The sequence below is a fragment of the Phascolarctos cinereus genome, unplaced genomic scaffold (assembly GCF_003287225.1).
Source record: "Phascolarctos cinereus isolate Bilbo 61053 unplaced genomic scaffold, phaCin_HiC Scaffold_726;HRSCAF=1367, whole genome shotgun sequence".
In the NCBI taxonomy this organism is placed as follows: domain Eukaryota; kingdom Metazoa; phylum Chordata; class Mammalia; order Diprotodontia; family Phascolarctidae; genus Phascolarctos; species Phascolarctos cinereus.
The window spans coordinates 262365973-262392581 of NW_027556098.1; the positions used below are offsets into that span (position 1 = coordinate 262365973).

At 35.0% G+C, this 26609-nt stretch overlaps 1 protein-coding gene across 2 annotated transcripts in view; it reads right to left on the minus strand.

Annotated features, from left to right (window-relative positions):
• The window catches only part of ZMYM2 (zinc finger MYM-type containing 2), a 94947-nt gene that overhangs the window by 52950 nt on the left and 15388 nt on the right, over positions 1-26609 (minus strand). Inside the window, exons 3-7 of one of the 2 annotated variants that reach the window (XM_020968773.2) lie at positions 10421-10919; positions 10066-10159; positions 5217-5502; positions 2221-2386; positions 1127-1339 (exon numbers count right to left, since the gene is read on the minus strand). In XM_020968773.2, coding sequence (XP_020824432.1) covers positions 1127-1339; positions 2221-2386; positions 5217-5502; positions 10066-10159; positions 10421-10919 — 1258 coding nt within the window. Of the gene's footprint in view, positions 1-1126; positions 1340-2220; positions 2387-5216; positions 5503-10065; positions 10920-26609 lie in introns of both variants that reach the window. The other variant, XM_020968772.2, reaches the window with a different exon arrangement.

Genomic DNA, 26609 nt, shown 5'->3' on the forward strand with positions numbered 1-26609 from the left:
AGATATGAATTTACAGATGAGCCTTTCTTTACCCGAAGCTAATTAAAAAACACAGTGTTGGGGGAAAACAGGCTTTGGTTGTTGTCTATTATTTCTAATTACAACTTGATCTAAAAGTCATTTCAACATTCCTGCTTTTTTGCTTTCATCTTATAAATTACAAAATTACAGTATTACACAAAACTCTGTTCTTGAAAAAATTATACTAATTTAATTTGCCTTTATATAACTGTAATTTAACTTTATAAACATGTACTAACTTACCCCATCACACCATGTACAAACTATCTCAATAGATCATTTGATGATCTATGGTATTATGGAGGACTACAGAAAAGGCAAAGGCACATAAAGGAATTGACAATTATTTTTTCTTCAACAAAAACTATCTCGGTAACACAGCTCAAATATTACCCTTAAAGATACTTCTCTGAAATAGCCTAGAACTCTTCATAGCCATTTTCCCTACTATTTTCAATTAGATTGTCCCTTAATTTCTCTTTATTAGGCTCTCACAGTGCTTAAGGCTACTCCTAAAGCAGCTTTATCTACAAACCCTTCATGAACTAAGAGACTTTCAACCAAATAAAAAAATATATATAGTAGAGAATACCTTCTTCCACGGATGCCTGCCTAAAGCAATTGCAGTCAAAACACTAAGCTGAAATCAGGTTTTTATACTTTTCAAAACCTAAAACATGGTCTTTGTCTTCACCCAGAACATGGAGGCAAGGGCTACTAGTCTTACAAAGTCACTGGAGGTCTTTAAGGAAAGACTACATGTCCACTTGGTGTATTATGGAGAGAATTCTTGCTGAGGAACAGCCACTGAGAATCTCCTAACGCTGAGATTTGGATTCTCTATATATGCATCTTTCAGTTCTGTTAAACATAACTGTTTCTTAACTGGAAGATTTTAAAAACCTAAATGTTACAGACTCAACTTTGGATAGTTACCTAACATCTGTACTACATGGCATAATGAAAATAACACTAAGTTAATGACACTAAATTAAAAACGGGGTCTCAAACAGTGTTTCCAAGATAAGCCTGATGAAGATATAAAAGATATGCCACTTCATCTCACAATTTTTCAAATTAAAATTACTCATATTAGAACAATTACCTGTTTGTATTCGCTGACACAGCTTTGGCAGCAAAATCTTTTCTGCTGGCCATCGATGATAAGGATATTGTTTCCAGCACCTTTGCTAGGCAAGTACTCGCCACACTGTTCACAGCAATTCATTATTAAGCCATTTGCCATTCTATATCTATTAAAGCAGTGGTCACTACAGAGCTTATGAGTCATATTTTTAAAGCTTACTTCATGGCGAATCTGAAAGAAAAATGCAATACAGCATTAAGGTGACACTTAAAGAAAATCAGTTATCATTATGTAAGAACAAAAGATCTGTGACTCCTCTGCAGAACTTATGTTTAGACAAAGTCAAAGTAGATTAGACCTAGAAGGGAATTTTTGAATTTAACTGAACCTTCCCATTTTAGAGATAAGGAAATTGAATCCGCCCTTCTCCCCCAAATAAAGTTAACATGCCTATAATCACAGGACTAACTGACTTTCACAAACAGAAACAGAACTGACAGACAACTGACTAGCTTTGATGGGTATGACGGTCCTATCTGGTAAGAGGAATGGACCAAGAATTCTGAAAATAAATATTTTAAAGATTTTTTTTAAAAAACATCCAATTAGAAACAAGGTGAACTGCTGTGTACCATACATTTTTAAGAAATGAAAACATCTTTGTTTAAATGCTTGATAATGCCCTTCTACCTGAATTCTGAACAAGATCATTCCTTAATCTCCCTCTGACCCCACCCTGCTGCCATGCCAAACACTTCTCAGTCTACCCTTATATATGGGGAGGGGAGAGGAGAATAGTGTGTGAAGACATGAGGAAGAACACTATAGATATTAATGAATCCACCCCTACAAAAAAATTACCCAAATAAAAAATGTAAAATTCATATATTTAACTAGAAAAAAGTTACTCATTTCAGCCAAGAAGATAATTACACAGTATTGATAAATCTATCTGCAATTCTTCCATCAGACTCTACTAGTACAGAACCTTGCTAACCAAATTTTTCAAAATGTACATAATATATTATGATGTAAAAAATAAAGCTTAAAAAAATAATATAGCTTAGAAAATTTTTATCATGAAAACTATTTTAAACATACAGAATACAAACCTCCGTTAGTTTGCCACAGATAGTGCATCTTGATTTATTTAAAAGTCCTTTTGAAGGATTCTGTTTGTCTTCATAGAGTGATAAGCATGAAGTACTACAGAATTCTTGGAAGGATTCACTTGAATCAACCTGGGCAACAATGGTACCTTTCATTGTTGTTATATCTCTAAAAGAAAAAGTGTACATCACATTTTAATAACAGATCATTATTTTTAGAAATTATTAAATCCTTACTACCTCAAATGTATAGTCATACAAAATCAACTAAACTCTACCAGATGGGAGTCCCAGTAGGATGCAGTCAAAAGACAACTTTAAGAGGTTTATGGTACTAAGAAAAGAGACTAAGTCAACTACAAATATATGTGAACGAAATGTCTATTGGTGGCTAACACATCTGGTCCTGAAAGACAATATGATTGAAGACAAGAAAGAGTTTATGAATTACAGCCAGTATGTTCAAGTGTTTAAAAATTCCAAAAAGCAAATACAAATCAATAAACCCCTGGCTAGAATCAGAAAATTATATAGGAATATATCCAAAAAACCATTCATTTTAACGTTTGACCTCAATTGTAGGTACAAAATAATACAAAATTATAGTATTCAAGTTGCAAATAATAATAGTAAAAATTTATATAAAGCATACTATGTGCCAGGCACTGTGCTAAATGCTTTACAATTATTATCTCATTTGATCCTCATAATAACCTTGGGACACAGGTGTTATTATCCCCATTTTACAGGTGAGGAAACTGAGGCAAACAAAGATTAAGTCACTTACCCATGGAAATATAGATATGAAGTGTTAGAGATCAAATTTGATCTTCCTAACCCCAAGCCTGGCACATTCTATCTCTTGTACCAGCTAGCTGCCTCATATTGTGATGAAACCAAAAGCTGCTGTAAATTACGAGATTTATGGCCAGAAGAGAACTTTGAGTCCAACCTCCCTCATTTTACAGGTGAGGAAATTGAACCTCCAGGTTAGCTGGTTTGCCTAAGATCACAAAGATAGTAACCAGCAGATTCTGTAACCAGATTTTCCAACAACAGATACCATGTTCTTTCTGCTACATCATATCCCCTTTCTAACACAATTTATTAATCAATAGATCCTTACAGAAATCAGCTATCAAATTTTTTCTAAATTATGCAGGGCTAAAAATAACTCTACTCATCTCGAAATGGACAGGAAGATCCCCACCCTGACCTGACTGATTATATACTCTTTTCTACCTAAGCTACATTTAACTTCTGAGTTGAATTAAAATGGCAGGGCAAGATAGATCCCAACTCAGAAGAAAACTTACATGAATAGAAAGTGATCATTTAAGGCAAATGGTTCTCAAAAGAAAACTAAATTGTATTAATATGGCTTAATGTTTTAAAATAAACAAAATATAAAATAAATATATAATGTATATATCATTTTATTATAAATTTATAAATATATAAATTATAAAGATATTATATAAATATAAAAATAAATAATATCTAAGTACATTCCTCTAATCTGGTTTTTTAAATATACCAGACCAAAATTTTATCATCTATAAAAATGTATATCCTAGAAAGCTATAAAATCTCACTTGCCATTAAGAATTCACTTCACTCAACTAAAAACACAGAAACCTCCAATTATCATAAAAGGGCTACCCATACCATCATCTAACCAAATGCCAAAGACCTCTCTGTTTAAAGTAGCTTAAATCACCAAATTCCCCTGAAGCCTTTCTGACCATTACTCTCCAAACATCCCCTGTGCAAGACTTTTGGCAACAATAAAAGAGATAGAGAGCACTGTGAGATACAAAATGTGTAATTTTGATTACATTAAATGAAAAGCTTTTGTACATATAAAACCAATGTTGCCAAGATTAGAAAGAAAGCAGAAAATAAGGAAAAAAATTTTTACAGATAGTTTCTCGGATAAAGGTCTTATATCTCAAACATACAGAGAATTTTGTCAAATTTATAAGAATGAATCATTCTCCAATTGATAACTGATCAAAGCATATGAAGTTTTTCAATGAAGAAATGAAAGCTACATGTATCATGAAAAATTGCTCTAAATCATTATTTATCAGAGAAATGCAAATTAAAGCAACTCTGGGATATCATCTCACACCTATCAATCAGGGTGGCTAAAATAGTAGAAGGTGAAAACGATAAATGTTGGAGGGGATGTGGAAAAATTGGGACAGTAATATACTCTAGATGGAACTTTGAACTGATACAACCATTCTGGAGAGCAATCTGGAATTATGTCCAGAGTCACAAAACTGTTTATATACCCTTTGACCCAGCAATACCACTATCAGGTCTGTTTCCCAATGTGATCAAGAATAAAGAAAAATAACCCCTATGTCCTAAAATATTTATAGCAGCTTTTTCTGGGGGCAAAGAACTGGAAAACCGAGGGAATGTCCATCAATTGGGGAATGGCTAAACAAGTTATGGTATATGATTGTGATGGAATACTACTGTGCTATATGAAATGATGAGCAGTGACTTTAGAAAAAACATGTAAAGACTTGCATGAAATAAGAGTGAAATGAATAGAACCAAGAGAACATTAGATACAGTAACATTAATATTGTTCAAAAAATAACTGAACTGAGCTATTTTGAGTATTATAAATATTCAAATCAATGACAAAAAGACCTATGAAGAAAAATGTTATCTACCTCCAGAGAAAGAATTGATAAATAAAAGTATGCATAGCATATCCATCTGTGCCAAATGATGGTCTTCTCTAGCACAGGGTAGGGCAGGAAGGAGGAAGACAGTTTGGAACTTAAAATGTAACAAAAAAAATTAAATTAAATTTAAAAAAAAGATTTGGGGAGGCAGAAATTGGCCAGCAAATAGACACATATATGCAATTATGCACTTCATTTCTCTAACATAGCTTGCTCCCCTCCCCCCAAAAAAATATACCCTACTCACCTATATGTACAATAAAAAAATACAAAACCAAAGATATCCCTTACTTTTTGCACATGACGCAGAGTTTCTTTGGAGCAGGCTTGTGTGAGAAGGAGGAAAGACAAGAAGTAGAACAAAACAGGTGAGCAGATCCTTTTCGTTGATAGGCAGTTTGTCCCTTCTGCAAAGGTTTTTTGCAGTTTGCACAAGTAACTTTAACTGGTTTAGTAGGTTGCTGTTGTGAAGGAGGCTGGAAAATCTGCTTAGGAAGTGAGGCCACTGGTGACAAAGAATCCACCCCAGGCTGCTTCTGATTTCGGGGAAATGAAGCTGACTGGGAGATCCAGGAATCTTAAAGACATAATACACATAAAAGAAAAACTAAAATAATTTTCAATCAAATTCTAATACCACAAAAATATTTGTAAGCTCTCACCAAATTGCAAGATTTAGGTGAAGGAAAAAAATTTCTATTTCATAAAATTATTCTTTTCTGGATAGTTTAAACTGAGAATATATATGCATGTTAATAAAGAATGATATAAATCCTCAAACAATGCTTTCTGTGCATAATCAAGATTTAGGTATTTAACTGAGGGTTCACACTACAATAAGATAATAACAATAATAGAAATCAGAACTGAAAGAGATCTGAGGAATCATCTAATCCAAACCCGTCATGTTACAACTTAGGAAATGAGGGCTTAGAGGGATCTTCTGGGGTTTCTTCCCCATGAAAATCTTTAGAAAATATACTTTCCTGACTTCTAAAGTTATTCTGTTTTATCACCAAAGTATATAATGTGAAACACGGTATTAAATGACTTAATCTGTGACCATGCTAGCGTCAATAAATGCTCCCTCTACTGTTACAAACCAAAAAACATTTTAACTATAATAGAGTGCCTTCAACAAGGAGCACTATGACTACAGTACTGCATTACAGTGGGTGTCCTCCTTGCCTTGGCTCCCCCCTAAAGTGTAGAATTGTTCTATCTTTCACCTCACTCATTAGCTCCCACCAATGTTAAGACTTACTAGCAGCTTACTCTCTCCATCCCTCTTTAAATCTAATGACCACTGGCTGTTGTTACTGCCAATACATCCATGACCTGTCTGCCAGGAACACTACTGTGTCCCTCCTCTTCTTCTTCTTATTTGGTGTCAACACTTTTTTCACCAATAGATTCTCCAGTACATCTAAGTTTGGGTTTTCTGGTCTTTTTTTTTTTAAAGATTTGTCTTTTTACAATTACCACCAGCCAACAAGAAGACTCCTTTCTAGCAGGCAAACTGACTAATCACAGCTTCTTAGATGCAGCCTTCTCATCTTCTTGGTTGTATCACTGATAGGCGCTCAAAAGTTGCTTCTTTATTTTACACACATGCATGCGTGCACGTGTCACATACAAGGTTGAGGGATAGGGGAGAAAGGGAAGATTCCAAGTAGGTCAGGGGAAAAGAAAACGTTGGTAGCTTCTGAGTTCCAGGACATTCTGGAGGTCCAAGGACCTAGAAAGCTGACTCATCAACAACTGACAAATATTTACTAGTACTTCAAGAACAAAAATTATAAACACTATCTGTAATGTAAAAATAGCATATAATCTAGGATTAAAATTAAATTCTTCCCATACTACTAAAATAATTTTTCATTCAACAACAAAAAAGCTATTAAAAGTGTTATTATAGTTTTATGGAGAAGAGAAGTAGATAAGCCTTTCAGAAAAAGTTTGTAACTAATTTAATATGCTACAAAGATCTAAAAGCTCCTAGGAATTCACTTTTTTAATAAAATGTATTTATAGTAATTCATAAAAATAATTACAATACCAGACACTAAACAGAAGTATTTATTCTTTTCAACTAAATTCAGCCGCTCATTCTCTGTACATATCCTATTTTGAGTAACTGAGGTCAGAATTTGCCTCACCAAAACAAAATTTTATACTCTATAAAATATTTGTGTGATGTTTGGCATATTTAGCTTTTTGGCTGAGTTTCCTCAGCTATAAGGTGAAGGACCCATGCTTAATGATTTCCAAGGCTCTTCACAGCTCTAATCCTGAGTCTATAAATTTAAAAGATTTGTTTAACTAGTTGGCTTTTTTAAAGTATTAAAAATAAGATTACACTCAAATCTCCTAGCTGACTCCAGTTACTCATTCTACTATGCAGCAATGTTACTGACTCAGAAAATCAAAATCTTAAAACAATGCAATGGCTTTCTAGAGATGGTTCTTTATTGTACTTTCTGGAGAAAGGAGTAGCAATGAAAATCTGTTAATATATAGCTTAGTTTTAATACTACTGGTAACACAAGGAAAAGGTAACCTCAAGGTCTTGTCCTAAAACCTAGGATTCCATAAACTATTTTCTGTGCATAAGGTGTAATATGTTCTTTCTTTGTATACATAGGACAATTCAAGACATAAAAACTTCAATATATTACTTGAGTGCTGCCTATATTAACATACCTTCTGAAATGAACTTCTTATAACTTTCTTCATCAGTAAGGTCTCAGAGAACCTTTACATTATAGCACCCAAAAAAGGTTCATGGCAAATATCATGCAATCACTACAGAAGTGATTACCTAAAGGTACCCACAATATTATTTAAACTCAACATATTAAAAAAATGTTAGTAATACATAATGCTAACAACTCATAAAACCAAAATTTAATTCTTGGTTAAATCTTAAAATAGATTTTGCTACTCTTTAAACTGAACAAAATTATGCTTTTTTTAAAGATGGCTAGCTGCCCTGTGATTTCATCAAGATAATAAATTTTCAAATAAGAAAACATCTCTACTAACACAAGTTAGCACCTCTCTGCAAAATTTGTTCTTGAAGAGTTGCTTAGGGTCCTGAAAGTCCAGGATTACACATCCAATTTATGACAGAGGAAACGCTTGAACCCTTGTCTTCCTGCATGGGAGGTTGATTCTCTGTATTTCATCGTGATGAAAAATAAATAAATCCAGGTTCATATTACTACTCCTTTACTTCACTTGAAAATTTTGCTTTACTTGAAAATTGGGTAAGTTTTTTACAGTTCTATCATTAACAGGATATTATTTTTATTAGCACTTTTCAAAAAAGTATTTTCATGCTTTAATTATTCAACATAGTCATTTATTTTATGAAATGATGCAAAAGTTAACAGAACCAGGAAAACAATACGTAACAGTACAATAATGTAAATGGAAAGAACAAGTGAATCAAAACTGAATACTGTGAAATTATGACCAAGTGTGACTTAGAAAAGAAACTTCAGAATCCTTCTGCTCCTTGAAGAGGAAGTATGGGAAAGGAATACTACACATAAGACTTGGCTAATGAGTTAGTCATTTTTAAGGAACTTTTTTTCTTCTTTTTCATTCTCCAATATAAGTTAGAGCTTCTAGAACAGGGAAAGGGACAGAATAGGAAATGTAGGTAACACAAAAAAAGAAAATTATTAAGTCTGCACTTTCCTTTCTATCTCATCAGAAAGTGGAGCTAAGTTGCTTATTACTGTCCATGACCAACTGACCAAAAGGGAAAAAATAGTTTTACACATAACAATAATTAATGTGTATGACTATAAAGCAATGACCCACTCAACCCCAAAAAAAGTAGCTACATTTCAAAAATATAATTGAGCTGTCAGTAAAAATTTCTTCTCCTGTTTAATAAAAATGTTTTCTTAAGTTGTTTCCTTTTTTACAGTAGAAATGATATAACAACTTTAAAGTACACAAATTTGGTTAGTGAAATATCAAACATGAAACCATCTTCCTATACCAAGATTCACATAGGACAAGATAATTTTTATAAAACACCACTTTCCCCCCCTCAATTATCCATATTAATGAGACACAGATTTGAGACTTATATTTTAATATAAGGAAATTTTCTATCCTAATGTTAACATGAGTATGTCCAATGGTTTAGAAATTCAGAAAGATGGTGCAATTATTCTGATTCTTCACTCAGACTTCACTACTTGTTTAATTCCTCCTATTTCACTTCCATTTTATTTATCTGATTTATATTCAATGGTCAGGGCAGGCCAGTCCATCTCTTAGTTAACACTAAGTTCCAAACTAAGCACACTTCCTTTAAATTCTTCCTTAGTAAAAATAATTGAATATTGCCTTTGCTAAGAATAAGGTTCAAGCAACGGAAAACAAAAAAATTAGCAAAATACTAACCAACCATCTTAAATACAATATTGTTATCCATGCTGATAATCCTCATTGTAATCATTCATAAAAACTACCAAAGATACCTAAAAAGTATCAACACTGACTTAGTTACTACTCTCTTCTTTCACTCCTAAAATCTACAAAAGATGATCATTAGTTTTCTTCTTATATTTTCCTCCAATATAAACTTGGAGCTATTTGATTTGGAAGCAAACTTTCAAAAAAAAATTATTTGCTCTCTTTCAAAAAGCAGCAACAATAAAACATTAAGGAGAAACTAAATTTTCAGTCTATTAGTAAAAACAAAGAGCTAAATATAAACACAATAGCCAAAAATAAGTACTTTTTCCTTCAAGATTTCTAATCCAATCATTGTTTTATTTGGACATGAAAACAAAAATATTGACAAATATCAACATATATCTACAATTTCTAAAGTGAAACACTTTAGATATACATGTTTTTTGACACACACAGTTGACAAAACTTTTGAAGAACAGCTAATATTGTATTTATTCTTGTTGACTAAAACGGAATTTTAAGAAAGTCACCAAAAAGTTCAAATGTGTTTCATACTCTGAAAAGAAAAAGCACTAATTTTGGTAAATGCAAAAACAGTATTAATCTAAAAGTAAAGAACGTACAAAACTAAGAGAGGAGAAAGCCAAATAATATAATTATATATAAGAAACTACAAATGCATATTAAAGTTAACACTTACCAGGATTATGATGAGTTGCAGATTCTCCATTCTGAAAAACGTCTCCTGCCACATTCATTCTACCAGGATTAAAAGGTCCTACTCCAGTCTTGGTCTGTGAAGTTAAAGATGGGGTGTATGTTTGTATATTAACACCAAAATTACTTGACTGCAGTCCGTTAGAGACATCTCCCAAGTTGGTATTCTGCAGTGATGTTACATGTGTAATCATTAAGTTCATATCACGCCCATCAGTATTTTCTAATTGGCCATCATTCACTGAGCTTACACCTGTTTCTAATGTAGTAACATTAGCAATCTGAATTTCAGAGTCTGGTTCTGTGGTGATACCACTACTACCCATTCCTGCATTTACCTTACTTCTTGAAAAACTGGAAGCTGAGAAATCCAAATCATTGGTTCTGTTTTTAGTCTCAGGAAGTCTCCGTTCAATAAAACTGGAAGCATTTTTCTCTTGGCCTTGATTAGTTTCAATGTCCTCTTCATCATCAATGATAATTGTCTCACTTATACTTCCCTTTTGAGAAGTCAAATCTTTTGAGGAAGAAAGTTTAGAATCATTTCCTTGTTGCTCTTCATTTTTTGATGATGGAAAAGTGATGTTTCTTTGATCAGATACCACTGGGGCAGCAGTTGGTGGGGGTTGTATAGGTTCAATAAAAACAACATCATCATCATCTTCTACTGATGTGTTCTGAAACTTATTAGATCTAGAAACTAAAGAATTAGTTGGACCTCCAAATGAATTTCCTACATTTGTGAGACTAGTTGCCATGGCTGTCGTCCCCAATAAAACAGGAGTCTGTTCCGTCAATTCTAATCCTCCCACAGAACTTGTGTCCATTCCAGACGACCTGTTGGAAAGAGTAGGGAAGGAGAAAAAGATAGTATACTTCAGTAAAGCACCACTTTTTTTTTTAAAACAAAAGCAAACAATGAGAACTAAACTGAGTTTTTTCTTCAATTTGGTTGATCCAAAGAAGTTACAGTCCAATATTTCACACAAATTCCCTATAGTATTATCTTAGGCTCTTCTATGTAAAATTCACCTGTTCACTTCTCTATAATACAAACTGAATAATAATATCCATGCACCCATCACCTTAAAACATAATTGTGGCTGACTGTACTAAGAACCAAAAGAGTGAAATGTATTTGTGGAAACATAAGACAGAACATTTGCCAGATAATGGAAATAAAAGGAAAACAGAGGTTTAAGGGCTTATTTTGTTTTTTAAATCTTAGAAATGAAAATTAGCTATGAAATAATCTTAGAAGATAAAGGATCAAGACATCCAATTACTTTTATTTAATGTAATCAGGAAGATGAGATGGCCTATATATATGACACTAACCCCCAATTTTTGTGGCACTGCAAATACTTTTCAACTGTATTTTCTGCTTTCCCAATACTTTCCCAGTATGTTTTTTCCTTACCCTGAATATCAATTTTTGGCCATCTGAATTTATATCTCCCATCTTCAAATTCTAAATACTCATTCATATAATAAACAAACCTTTGATTTATGGACTCAATATATAATTAAAATAGTGCCTGTGTTCTTAAAAACCAATGATTCCAAAAGACATAAACAGATATTTACTATGAAGTTAACCAATTCACTATTAGTATAATTTTATGTAACTTTCCACAATAAAAAATTTGGCAAAACTGTATCAAGATAAATTCATCTTAGGAAGTCATAAAGAAACATAAATAAAGTGATAATTTTTAAAAATGAATTTTCTATTAAGTAACCTGGTCTAACAACATATTGTATTTATATAAAAAAAATCACAATTGCACTTAACAAAATAAGTACTTTTTTCCAAGAATGTGCATAAATTATGTGACTTATACAGCTCAACATAAACATCAACTATTAAGAGATATTTGCGGGGGTTGGAGCCACGATGGCAGCATGAAAGCAGTGACTTGCTTAAAGCTCTCCTCCAAACCCCTCCAAATACCCATAAAATAAAAAGGCTCTAAACAAATTCTAAAGCAGCAGAACCCACAAAAAGACAGAGTAAAACAAATTTCCAGCCCAAGACAGCCTGGATGGTTGATCGGAAAGGCATATCGCGCCATGCAGGGAGAGGAGTACAGTTCTGCGTGGGCTGCAGCGAACCTGGAGCAGGCCTCCAGTGGCGGCTTCCAGACTCCTCAATCCACAAACGCCAAAGACAACTTAGAAGGTCAGTGGGGAAAGTCTGTTTTTCCAGTGAGAGAAGAGCTAGGTCAGAACCAGTTCCAGAGCAGAGAGAGCAGGTGCCTGGGCGTGGCTGCGTCCTGAACTTCCCGCCCACAGACTGATGGGGAATCAAATGGCTGATCAGAGGGGGACTGCAGGGATCTCTTTGCCAGTGCTGAGGCAGGAATCTCTTGCTTTGCCTGTGCTTGGATCTGGGTAACAGGACCTGGGGTGAGGTGGAACGCTGGTGTGGTGGAGCTTGTAGTGGCGGTGGAGAGGAAACCCACCTCACAGTTCCAAGAGAGAAAAGACTGCTTGTGACCTGTCACTTACAGACCAGAGCACAGGCCAGGAAAAGAGTAAAATATCTCGACCCTTATCATACCACCTTGGAAGAACTGAAAATTTACAGGTCCCTACAAGTATCTCTGAAAACAGCTATACAAATCCCTGAAGCTTGGGACAGTATATTCTCCACACTGGAAGCAGACTTCTACCTTAAAAAAGAGTTTAAAACTCAACTAGTTGGCTGGGATCATGAGCAAACCTCGCAAAAAGAGTCAGACTATATTATCTTACTTTGGTGACAAAGAAGATCAAAACATAAAACTAAAAGACAACAAAGTCAAAGCTCCCACATCCAAAGCCTCCAAGAAAAACATGAGTTAGTCCCAGGCCTTGGAAGAGCTCAAAAGGGATTTTGAGAAGCAAGTAAGAGAAGTAGAGGAAAAACTGGGAAGAGAAATGAGAGTGATGCAAGAAAATCATGAAAAACAAGTCAACAGCTTGCTAAAGGAGACCCAAAAAAATACTGAAGAAAATAATACCTTTAAAACAGCCTAACCCAAATGGCAAAAGAGGTCCAAAAAGCCAATGAGGAGAAAATGCCCTAAAAAGAAAATTGGCCAAATGGAAAAGGAAGTCCAAAACTTACTGAAGAAAATACTTCCTTAAAAATTAGAATAGAGCAATTGGAAGACAGTGACTTTATGAGAAATCAAGGTACTGTAAAACAAATCCAAAAGAATGAAAAATTAGAAAATAATGTAAAATATCTCATTGGGAAAACAACTGACCTGGAAAATAGATCCAGGAGACAGAACTTAAAAATTATTGGACTATCTGAAAGCCATGATCAAAAAAAGAGCCTAGACATCATCTTTCAAGAAATTATCAAGGAAAACTGCCCTGATATTTAGAACCAGAGGGCAAAATAGAAATTGAAAGAATCCACTGATCCCTCTGAAAGAGATCCCCAAAGGAAAACTCCTAGGAATATTGTAGCCAAATTCCAGAGTTCCAGGTCAAGGAGAAAATATTGCAAGCAGCCAGAAAGAAACAATTCAAGTATGGTGGAAACACAATCAGGATAACACAAGATTTAGCAGCTTCTATTAAGGACCGCAGGGCATGGAATATAATATTCCGGAGAGCAAAGGAGATAGGATTACAACTAAGAATCACCTACCCAGAAAAACTGAGTATAATCCTTCAGGGGAAAAAATGGTCATTCAGTGAAATAGAGGACTTTCAAGCATTCTTGGTGAAAAGACCAGAGCTGAATAGAAAATTTGACTTTCAAATACAAGACTCAAGTGGAACATGAAGAGGTAAACAGGAAAGAGAAATCATAAGAGACTTATTAAGGCTGAACTGTTTACATTCCTACATGGAAAGATGATATTTATAACTCATGAGACCTTTGTCAGTATTAGGGTAGTGGGAGGGGAAAAGTTGTATGTATGTATGTATGTATAGATAGTAGATAGGCAGATAGATAGATAGATAGATAGATAGATAGATAGATAGACAGACAGACAGATAGATAGATAGACAGACGGCACAGGGTGAATTGAAGACGAAAGGGTGATATCTGGAGAATAAAATTAAGTGGTGAGAGAGGATTATAATACCAGGAGAAGGAGAAAGGGAGAGGTAGAATGGGGTACATTATCTTGCACAAAACAGACAAGAAAAGGTTCTTACAGTGGAGGGGAAACAGAGGAAGGTGAGAGGAAATGAGGGAATAACATACACACTCAATTGGGTATGGAGAACTGTCTTACCCTACAGGAAAATAGGGGAGAGGAAGGGTTGACAAGAGAGCAGGGGGATGATAGAGAGAAGGGCAGATTGGGAAAGGGGTAATCAGAAGGAAGTACTTCTGAGGAGGGACAGGGTCAAAAGAAAGAATAGAATAAATGGGGGGGGGCAGGATAGGATTAAGGGAAATAGAGTTCGTTTTTCACAACATGTCTACTATGGAAGTGTTTTGCATAACTGCACATGTATGGCCTGTATTGACTTGCCTGCCTTTTCAATGAGGGTGGGTGGGGTGGGAGGAAGGGAGAAAATTTGGAACCCAAAGTTTTAAAAACACATGCTTAAAAAAAAAGTTTCCACATGCAACTGGGAAATAAGAAATACAGGAAATGAGGTACAGAAATCTATCCTGCCCTACAGGAAAACAGAAGGGGAAGGGGATAAGAGAAAGGTGGGTGGAGAGAGAAGGGAGGGGCAGACTAGGGGAAAGGGTATTCAGAATACATGCCATCTTGGAGTGGGGGGAGGGGCAAGATGGGGTGAAAATATGGAATTCATAATCTTGTGGAAGTAAATGTTGAAAACTAAAAATAAATAAATTTATATTAAGATAGAAAAAGAGATATTTGCTGTAACAAAATATCAAGCTTCTTGTAACAGTAAAAAACTTGGGCCTGTGATTTTACTGCTGAATGCAAATAAGCAATTTCTAGAACCTTAGAAAACAGCTTGGGACTTAGTTTCTCCAGAGTTCCACAGCCACTGCAGATCAGGGGCACGACACAAGCAAAGGTCTTCTGAGGTGAGCTAGCTCCCTCCCTATCTTCTCTATATGAGAGGATCACTACATTTTTTGTTCCATAAACCACTTTCAATATCAACAAGAAAATGTGTTGTGATCCCCCCAGGCTTCAATATGCTACTTCTAATATTCTTTTAGATTTATTAAGTGCTTACAATACCTACAACGATAACTTCTGCTCCCAAAAGGTTAGAATTAAAATTTACTTCAATAATGCTTCAAACATGCACACATTTTATCATCACAGAGGAAAAACATCTTAAACATGATTGGACAATTATTAACTCCTTATGCTGTCTTAATATATTTTAAGCCTAAACTCCTTGGATCATAGTCAAGAACCTCCAGGGGATTCACAAAACATTCAATGAGAACCACTGCTATATCTAAATAGTCTCCAAACTTTTTTGATCATATACCCCATTGGGTTTTGGGTTTTGTTTTTTTTTTTGGCTAGGCAATGGGGTTATTAAGTGACTTGCCCAGGGTCACACAGCTAGTAACTGTTATATGTCTGAGGCCGGATTTGAACTCAGGTCCTCCTGAATCCAGGGCCGGTGCTCTATCCACTGCACCACCTAGCTGCCCCCAGATACCCCATTGGGAAAATTTTTGAAACAAAAACCTAATGCTGGGTGTTGGTGTTAATGGCTGGCAGTGCTGAATAAGGTAATTCATAAAGTTATACAAATCCAAACAGAAGAAATACATAGTTGGCTAAGCTTACTAAATCATAATAATCACTTTTCAATGCCATGCATACAAAAGTGTTAGTTGCAATTAATTTAGCAAAACTGTATCTTAGCTGATAGAGAGTGGATGGCTTCTGGTCAATAAAGGTCAATCAGCTCATAGGACAGGCTGAGAAGTACACAACTTCCAGGTGGGGAGGAAGAATACAGTGTCAGAGTACCTGATAAGATGGTTGAGAATGACCTGGTTTTCTGATGCTAAAAGTCTACCTTTGTTTGTTATGAAGTTGCCCAATCACTTTGGGAAAAGGTTTGCAGGCTGAGAGTTATGTATTTTGCTCCTTAATGTAATAACAACAGGTATCAACCAAAATGCTTTTTTTAAAAAGGAAATGAATATTTTCAAATTATAATAATCAAGCTTGAATGCCAAAGAAAAGAAGTCACAAACATACCCCCACTACCACCACCCAACTTATGTGTGGAGGTGGGTTTAGAACACAGAATATGTCAGATTTTTTCCCCCACAAACAGATGAGTTTGCTGAATTTTTTTTCTCTTCATTTTTTTTCTAAAAAATTCTCTCATAAGGGGTGGCTCTCTGAGAAGGATGGGGTATGAAGAATAGGGGTATAAAAAGAAATGTAAGCCAAAAAATCCAAAAACATCAATAAAAACCTATTTTTACAAAGCAGTGTTTAAAACTGATATTGGTAGGGATTACAATGTAAAATTTTGTTTTTGTAACTGCCACTTTTCATCGTTCAAAGGAGCAGCAGAAGTAGGAATAATTTATAAGGAACTAACCATGTAGTAAAGGAGTTGAGATTTAGATACAAGCTATGAAAATTCAGAGGACAAAAATATCAAGGAGATAAGAAATTATACTTTATTCTGAATATGCTCATCTAGGTTGTCTCTGTCATTTTTTGTCTTTACATTGCCAACACTGAGCACGTTGCCTGGTATACAGTAGAGACTTCGTATATGCTTGTGGATTCATGGAGGTAGCTGGGCCTTGAAGGCTGGATAGGTGTTTTAAACTAAGTGCTATGCTGAAGGTTTTCCAGGCACACAGACAGGGGAACACTAGGCCTTTTGTAGGACGTAATCTGGCTCAGCTCGAGGATGTGGTTCTAATAAGGGAGAACAGGACGGTCAAACTGAAGTTAGGTTTGGAAGCTGACTATAAAGCATATCAAATGCCAATCTAAGAAGTTTCGCCTTTTGGGGTTTTTGCTTCTTTTCTGTAGAGGGAGATTTATATTAAAATCTGTATAAGCTATCAGGAAGTTAGCATCTCAATCCCCAGAATATTCCTTGCTCCCCCATATCACTTCCAGACTCTCCCTTTACCTTCTTCACTGTGTAACCTTTCCTCCTTTGAAGTCCATTCAATTAACATTTTCCACCCAATAAAAATTTTGGTAGTTGGGAGTACACTAAGTTCCTCAGTTCACTCTCCATTTTCTCAAGAAGCTTAGCACTGGGCTCACCATCATTTTCTGCTCTCCACCTTGTGCCCCTAGACCTAAGAGACTTTTACATCTATGTTAAACATCCAGATGCTCCATTAAATTCTCTATTTTACTACTTCTTTAACTACTTTTAAGTTCTAAGGCCTATTCTTTCACTCTAACTCATTACATCTGGTCATCACTCACAAGTGTAGCAATTCTCTAATTAGAAACTGACATTCTTCTACCTCAACATAACTTTCTATCATTCCATTGATCTCTATGTTCTACTCTTCCCTCCTACACCTGTCCTTCCACCTCATGGAGACATCCATTCTCTCTCCAATTTCAACCTAATACTTAACCATTTCAATTCTACACCATTCTCTGCTCTTGAATCTCTTGCCCCCTTATTTTATCTCCATTCCTCTCTTACCAAACCTCAGCTGTGACTCCTCCTATTCACTATAATCATGATGAGTGGGTTCATTACAAATCCTGTAATCAAACATCCACTGGGCCACACTACAGCAAGGCAATCCTTTTTTCCTCTGTAATTGACTCCGTACCTCACTCTCCACAAAAATTTATTCTAAAACCTTCTCTTCCCTCCTCAATCCCCTTACAACTTCTCCTCTCAGTTGAGGACCTTGTCTTCTACGTTGCTAAATGCAGTTTACCCACTCAATATCCATGAGCTCAAGCTAGGTGGCAGAGTGGATAGAGTGTCGGCCCTAGTGTCAGGAAGACCTGAGTTCAAATCCAGCCTCAGACATTTACTAGCTGTGTTGCCCTGGGCAAGTCTGTTTGCCTCTATTTCTTCATTTGTAAAATGAAATGAAGAAAATGGCAAACCATTCTGGAATGGTATCCCTGCCAAGAAAAATCACAATCAGGTCACAAAGAGTTGGACACAACTAATCAATGAAACATCATGTCAGTGAGCTCATTCTCTCTTCTCTTCATCTCAAAACCCCTTTAAAATCATCTCCCACATTCTCTCCATTCTTTCCCCTAATCTAACCTCATTCTGTGTACTATGGCCAATTTGAAAAACATGATCGATCCCCTCTCATCTTTGCCAGTAGACTGGATCTTCAATAATCTTCCCTCCCTAATCTTCAACCTCTCCCTACTATTTCTTTCAAATATACTCAAGCCTCCTCCATCCCTTTAAAAAAAAAAATTAAAACTTCACTAGACCCTACTATTTCTTCAAGTTAACTTCCTCTTATCTCTTCTCCATTCCCAGTCAGACTCCTTCAAAAAGATGTCTACGCTTGCTGCCTCTACATCCTCTCCCCTCACTCACTACCACAATCCTTTTCAATCTGGCTTTCTACCTCATCAATCAACTGAAACTACCTCTACAAAGTTATGAATGATCTCTTAGTTGCCAAATCTAATGGCCTTTTCTCAGTCCTAATCCTTCTCAACTTATTTACGACATTTTGATACTGTAGACTACCTTCTTTTCCTGGATATTCTCTCTCTTCTCTGGATTCTTTTCTGACACAATGCTATCCTAGTTCTGTCAAATTCATCCTCAGTCTCTTTTGCTTTCTCAACATTCACATCATATCCTGCACTGTGTATGGGTATACTTTGGGTGTACAAAGTCCTGCCCCCTTCTCTTCTCCATGTTCTCTCTTAGCAAACTCATCAAATCCCATCAGATATGTGTATACACATACATACACAAACTTATATAGACAGGCACATACATATACTTACACATTCATTGTTTTGGCCTTCACAACTGTGTAGCCAAAAATTAAGAAAAAGGACAATGAATCATGTTTTGAAAATACAAAGAACAGAACAGAAACCCAGAAAGGATCACAGACAAGCAGGGCAGTTCTGAAAGTTGTATGTTGAATTTATCCTGTATTTTAAAAGAAAAGCAAGGTGTATGTTACGGGAGATTCAGAGTTTTAGGTTCAAACCTCTTTTTCTTCTTTACATTTTATGGAAATGAATATTTGATTTGATAAGATCAGAATAAAAATTAATTTTTAATAAAGAAAATGAGGAATGTATTTCCTGCTTTTAAAAATACCACCTTCTTCAAACAAATAATTTCCTATCAGGGAAGTCTAGAGGCAGCTAGGTGGCACAGTGGATCCTATGTTGGACCTGGCATCAGGAAGACACATCTTCCTGGGTTCAAATCTGGCCTCAGACACTTACTAGCTGTGTGACCTTGGGCAAATCACTTAACCCTGTTTGCCTCCATCTCCTCAACTGTAAAAATGTGCTAGAGAGGCCACTCCTGTATCTTTGCAAAGAAAATCCCAAATGGGGTCACAGAAAGTCTGACGTGATTGAAATGACTTAACAACAATAAAGTCCCTTGATAGGACTAAACAGACTTCATTCCTTCAGATCACTAAAGTTCAATGAATTTCACTTTTTAATTCTCAAAACTACCTCAATAAAATGCATAAATAGTATATGAAGACATTGGTCAGAACTTAATTCTGCCAGAATGCTTAATAATTTTTCTAGCAATTCTTATCAAATAGGCTTTTTTCCTCCCTAATTTACATTCTCTCATTTACTGAACACTGGATTGAGTTACATTATCCCTAATTCTTCTTTGTCTAGTCTATCCAATTGATCTACTTTTTTATCTAAATAGTTAAATTACCGAATATTCTGGATGACTACTAGGGTGTACAGTGCTCTTCATTCTCAAATATTTTCACTAATTTCCCCTGATGTTCTAGACCAGGAGGGGGGAATCTGTGATTTTTTTCTGTGAAGTTTGGATTCAGTAAAAAGGGCCACACTTGAGGACCTAGAGGGCCACATGTTCTAGACCTTTTGTTTCTCCAAACAAACTCTTAAAATTTTGTCCAGCTGATAAAAGAATTACTCTGGTCGCTTGGTTTGTATAGCACTAAAATGTAGAAATTAATTTCCATTAGTATTGTCATTTTCATTATCTTGGCATTGCCCAGTCATGAAGCACTCATTGAATACCCTCATCGAGTTATTTTCTTCTTTATCTCTTTTAAGAGGGAAAAAAAGCAGTTAATATATACCTTTCACAGCTTTGGCATGGGGGATACAATGAGGGATGGATGAAACAGGGAGGACTGGCATCAATTTTTAACAAAAAGATCATTTCAATTACATGAAACTGAAAAGCTTTTGCAGAACAAAATTAATGTAACAACAGTAAGAGAATTACTATGCTGAATATCATTACTACAGAGAAGGATAGAAAGACTTGCAAGAATACAAAGTTAAGAAAAAATATCGTGAATACATGACAACAACATAAATGGATCGTGTCCAAACTACCCCTTCTCCCCAAGAAAAAATATGAACATGAGAAGATGCTTCCTTCTGTTCTTTGCAGAAGGAATAATACATGTGAGAACACTATGGATATTGACATGTTTAATTTTGATGAGAATATTTTTCCCCTTTGTATTCTTTGTTATAAGGCATGGGTGGGCATGGAGAGAGATAATGGGAAATAAAGATGATAAAAAATATAGCAATAAATATTTTAAATAACTATGGTATATAATTAAAAGAGCTGGAACCTAATGTATTTAAATAAACTCCTGACAATGAAAAATGGGAAATGGTTAGAACACACAAAAGTAAGTTTTGAATCAATCACTACAATGACTAAAAAATTCAGCCAACAAACACTTGACTTCCTTGACAAGGAGATAAGGCAACCACTGAAAGAAAGAAGAGAGGAAGGGAAGGAGAGAGGAAGGAAGGAAATCTTAAAGATTAGAGGGTAAAAAGATTTTAAATAGCACCACGGCATACAACAGCAAAAAGAGTAAGAGAAAAAGTGAGTTCACAGAAGAAAGCTTAGCAAAAGGACCAAGTAAGAGAAAGTATGCCAAGCACATTGAAGAATATAAAGCTATCAACATTTCTGCAACAACCTTATTTCTTCATCACATACCTAAACCACTGCACTTGGACACGGTAGTCATCACCCCTCCCAATCTCCAATGTGTCAAATAAGGAGGATAGGAAGATCAACTGCAGAAAATTAGTCTATATAAAAGGGACAATTTTGATAACATTCAATTTTGTTATAACACTTTTTAAGCTATATGAAGATGAGAAGGTACTAAACTGTTTGGAAAAAACCACTGACCTTCATTACTGACCCTCAAAAAAATGCAACTAAGACTTTCCTATGTCTACAAAATCCCTTTGAGATTATTGTACACATATTTTGAGGACATCTTTGATGAAAGTATGAGAATGGTATGCAGCAAGCTAATAGCTTTAGAAGACATCTTATAGTGGGGAATGTAAGATAGCACTGTTTAATTGATAAACTATAAAAAAGCATTTCATGGGGCAGCTAGGTGGCGTAGAGGATAGAGCACTGGCCCTGGCAGGAGGACCTGAGTTCAAATCCAGTCTCAGACACTTGACACTTGCTAGCTGTGTGACCAAGGTTAAGTGATTTAACCCCATTGCCTAACACAAAACAAACAAACAAAAACAACCATTTCATTCTGGGAGTAGAGCAAAATGCCACCTTTTAAAGGTTCCGCTCCAACAAGATTGTAATCATATATGGCAAAAACTTTACAACAAGATTCCATCATAGATTAACATTAACTCAACAATACTCTTATTATTAGTATCAAGCTAGTAATAATACAAAGAGCCATATGCTTGCCAAAGATGTTTGCCACTATCATTCAGGATATCCAGTATAAAGGCCCTACCAGACAGAGATTCCCCATAAATACTGGGGTCTTCCAGATGTTGCTGACCGTAGATGACATTATGCTGAATGCATCAAGCACCCAGAACATTGCAGAACCACATATAATACTGTGCCCTATCCACCTAGAAAAAAATTAAGCAGATGAAGGTCTTATGTTAAGACTAAAAGAGTACAGCCCATAGAGCTGGCCCATCAGTGTACATAAAACCTAAAGAGACACTTCAACTGAACAATTAAATGGGACCAAAATTGAATAGGAGAGAAGACTAGATTTTCATTTGGGGAAAAAGATACAGCACCAAGATTCTCCCTAAAGCAAAGGCTCATCTTCCAGTGATTCACCATAGCTACATACCTTGGAATACCACAATCTCCAAAGAACTGAAGTTGCAGAAAACCTAAAGGACAGCAAAAATAGATACATATGTGGGTGTGAGTAGGCTGTTTCTATGCCAAGAGATCCAGAAGGTCCCCAACATATTGAGTGGATCCCCTACATGGAAGATTTTTCAGCAAGCATACATATGCTTTAAATGCTGATGTACAATACTGGGCCCTTAATCTATGAAAGGTCATAAGTAAGTTCCTACTAGATGAGGAATAAATGAATTGTGATTTGCACTATGAAGTTAACCTATCCACATCGAATATGGTATCATTCTGAGTCTTCTCTTCTCTCCCTAGTTAACATTTACTAGAAAGTACTAGGTCTCCTTACATCCAAAGTTCTAATTTAGCTATCACATAAAAAACAAAAAAAGTCCAAGCACCACTTCATTCGATTACTCCTCAGATATAATTTTCTAATTTTAGATCTATTTTATTTGTACATATATTGTAACTACTACCAGAATTGATATAAGACCATGATTTTTAAGCTTCCTGGAGCAACAATACCATATCATCATGTTTGACTTTACAATTCCCCACAACTTTAGAAAGTGCTTGGCAGCATTCATGTTACTTTTAATGACACCTTTTTTAATTCACTGAGACAACGTGATATAAAATCATGTTTTTAAACACTGACCCAATGTTTAAAAGACATAGTTCATGGATAAAAAAACAGCAGTCCAAAAGTAATGTTCACGTACTTGAAGATATTTATTAATGCTCATTTTAAATAGATATGATATAATACTAAAAATCAAAGAGTGGTAAAAACTTTGGCAGTACTTGTAACACCTCTTCTGCCACTTTACTGTTTTCTATGTATTGATCATTTAAGTTCCTGCTAGTAACTCACAGCTGTCTATTAATTCTGTCCTTTTGCTTAATTATGTTTGTTACCAGGGCTTTGTTTTCTTTTTTTCCAGGGCAAGGGGAAGATGGAGGAAAAGAAGGAGAAGACTATGGAAGAAAGGAAGGAAAGGAAAAGAGGGGATGTGGAGGAGAGAAGACAAAGAGGGACACCAAAAACATTTTTTAACTAAATTTAGAGAACAGAAGGAATGCCAAACACAACAGCTTTGAAAACAATTGGTGAATCTTAAACGTTTAAAAAGAACTAGCTATAAAAAAGAGAATTGCAGTTTCATGTCTAATTCTTGATTTCTAGCCTACTATGTAATACAATTCTATTTGGTGTTCAAGTTTAGAATAAAAATAATGTTGCATAATTTTAGATTTGCTGATTCCATATTCAGTCAGTACTTAATACTATTTTTTGCAAAATATTTGAGAAATCAACTATAAATTTCATAAAAACAGAAACTCCTCCTTTACAGAACTGAAATTCAAATTGCCAAAACGCTTCAGCTGATCATGTTAGGCTGTTTTGTAACTGTATAAACACCCTGAATTTTCCTTATTGGTTCTGCACAACTACCATAATTACTTTAAAAGCCATGATCAACCCACTGGGAATCAATTAGTATACTCACAGGCTTCACCACTGGAAACAAAATGCCATCATTTGATATTAGTTCTACTTTATTTGATGCACTGATGCAAACTGTTCAATAGATGAAAATGACAGAGCAAGACAATATTAACCCGTTCATAAAGAAAAAAGGTATTACTGACTTGCAAATTAATTTAGGTTTTCACAAATTATGTTTTAGTTGCCTATCATTTGCCCAGATATTAAGAAAGTAAGTTTGCCACCCACTGATTCATCAGTCATACTACACTGATTTTTAAAATTTGCCACCAGTTCTGTACATTCTTACATAATAAAATGTATATAACTCTTTATGTGAAGTAAACAAAGCAAGTTTAATAATCCTCATGTCAGGAATAATTAAGAGAAATGAGTCTCAGAGAACTTTAAGAGTGAGATTTCCAAGATCACCAAGCAATTAGGTGTACCATTCTGTAAAGTCTATCAAAATGCATAAATACATCACCTATTGACACACAGGTACTAATCTAGCAGTTTGCTGATTTAACTGTTGCATATTTAAACAACAACAATAAAGCTGATGATTAATTATTATAACAATCCTTTACAAAAGTCCTGTTCAAATGTCTCATCATGGCATGAAAGTGACCCCAGGTGATCAGAGGCTTTCAAGTTATCTACCAAGCACGAAAATCTTTAAGACATCCTGACAGAACGTTTGAAAAGGTAAGACCAGCTTATCTAAATATACAGTCTGATTCATCACCCAAAGGTTGGCCATTAAGTGAAACTTTTTGGTCATATCAATTCATTAAACTGATAAAAATATGAAATGGCCATCATTCTGATATGTCCCCTATCAGCTTCCTCAGTTACAGTAGCAGAAAAAAAATAACACTTTTATTCAAAATAAACATACTTTACCACTGGAAAATAAAATGTTTAATCTTTGTCAAACCTTCAAGTTAATAACAAGTGAAAAATCTATAGCAACACTCATTCTAGATTAGAAACAAAAAAGGAATTTGTAGTTAAAAGGAATAACAGTTCAGTTTACCCTTAAAAAAGGATGAATAGTGGAGATCAGAGTTGATTTTATCATACAAAGACTACAAGTAATATTATATTATTATATCATTAAATACTTGGTTATCTCACCTTGGAATCAAGGTTCACAACAAACAGTTACATATAGAAATTGGTTTATGATCAAGAAATGAAAGAGACCAAACCCTTAAGTCTCCTCAAAAGCTTCAACCTGTTCTTTTACAAAAGAGCCTCAAAAACACACTGGAAACAGCAAAGAGTGAATAACAACAAGAAAATTGATTACTAAGATAGTAGTCACTTTAGAATCAGCTGCCTCTGTATAGTCAAATCAACTAATTAGAGAAAAGGTCAAAATATTAGAAGTCTAAAGAAAAGATATCCTGTACCTTTACAAGTGCTCTAATTGGAATAAACAAGGTATTTGCTCCAAAAGATCACCATTTCTGAGAGAAGTTTAAACAACGCAAAAAAAGTTGCCAGAGCTAAGACCAAAACAAATACCTCAGAAAGCAGCCAGAGATAACATCTATCTCCAATACAAGTCTTTTTCTTTTTTTTTTAAATCATGAAAGCATAGATCAGAAGATTCAAAAGCAATGCCACTTCTGAACAGGAGGGAGAAAGTAGAAGGGGAAAATAAGCCTGCAAATAGATTGGTCTGAGGCCTATATAAGTCAGACAGATGCAAAAGCAAGTGAAACTGGGAAGAACAAGCAAATGTGAAACAAGACACCTCCACTTCAATAGAGGTATATTCTTATAAGAAAGGGTCATAGAATCAGGGCCCAATGCACTACTATGGAAAGTAACTATGATCCCTAAGATGAAGATCAGAAGAGCTGGTGGACCTGACCACATATATTCATGAGGAATCTATGCTGAAGACATAGAAGCCAAGGTTCCAAAAGAATGAAAAGGATCAAAATTAAGACTTGAAAAGAAACACTAGAAATCACATCTTTTTTCATCACTAAAAAGTATTTTTAAAGGTTATCTATACACACATAAGGAAATAAGAGAAACAAACCAGTTTTTGCAATCTTCTACCATGAGTCACATGTTCATAGTTATATTAGGATCCAAAATTAAAATTTAAAAAAAAGATATGGTTGTGTTCATTGGATGGTGATTTTTTTTCTTCAAGATTCATCACAAACTGTCTCCCACGCAAGCTAAAACAATTTAGATACAAAGACTTTAAAAACCAAGATTCCATAAGAATACAAAGATTGTTCAAATGCCTATTTGCATATGATACTAATTGTATCAAGTCAAGGACAATAAAAGGCCCCAATTAAATGCACAGTTATTTGAAAGACACTATTCTAACCACCCAAAGTTGAGAAAAACATTGATGAAAAGCACATTTTGCTGTCAGTCATTATAACAATAATAGCAAGCATTTATATAGCAGTTTACGATTTGCAATGCACTTTATATATTGCCTCCTGTATCTTGGGCAGTCATTACGGATGGATAGCCATGGGCAAGAACTAAAAAAGCAACAACAGTTAGGCCCTGTCAGATTTAGGAAAACACACAGGGCTTTTAAATGTCAATTCTGCTCAGTCACAAAAGCTCACCTTAACAAATATTCTACCTCTGAAGGTTTTTAAATCAACAAATCACCTAACACCATCATGTCTAAATAATCATAATTTATGTGGCCCAAAGCCAAACCAGGAGTTACTAATTAATTAGGTCTTAAAATTCCTTACAACCTACTACTCAGTCACCTC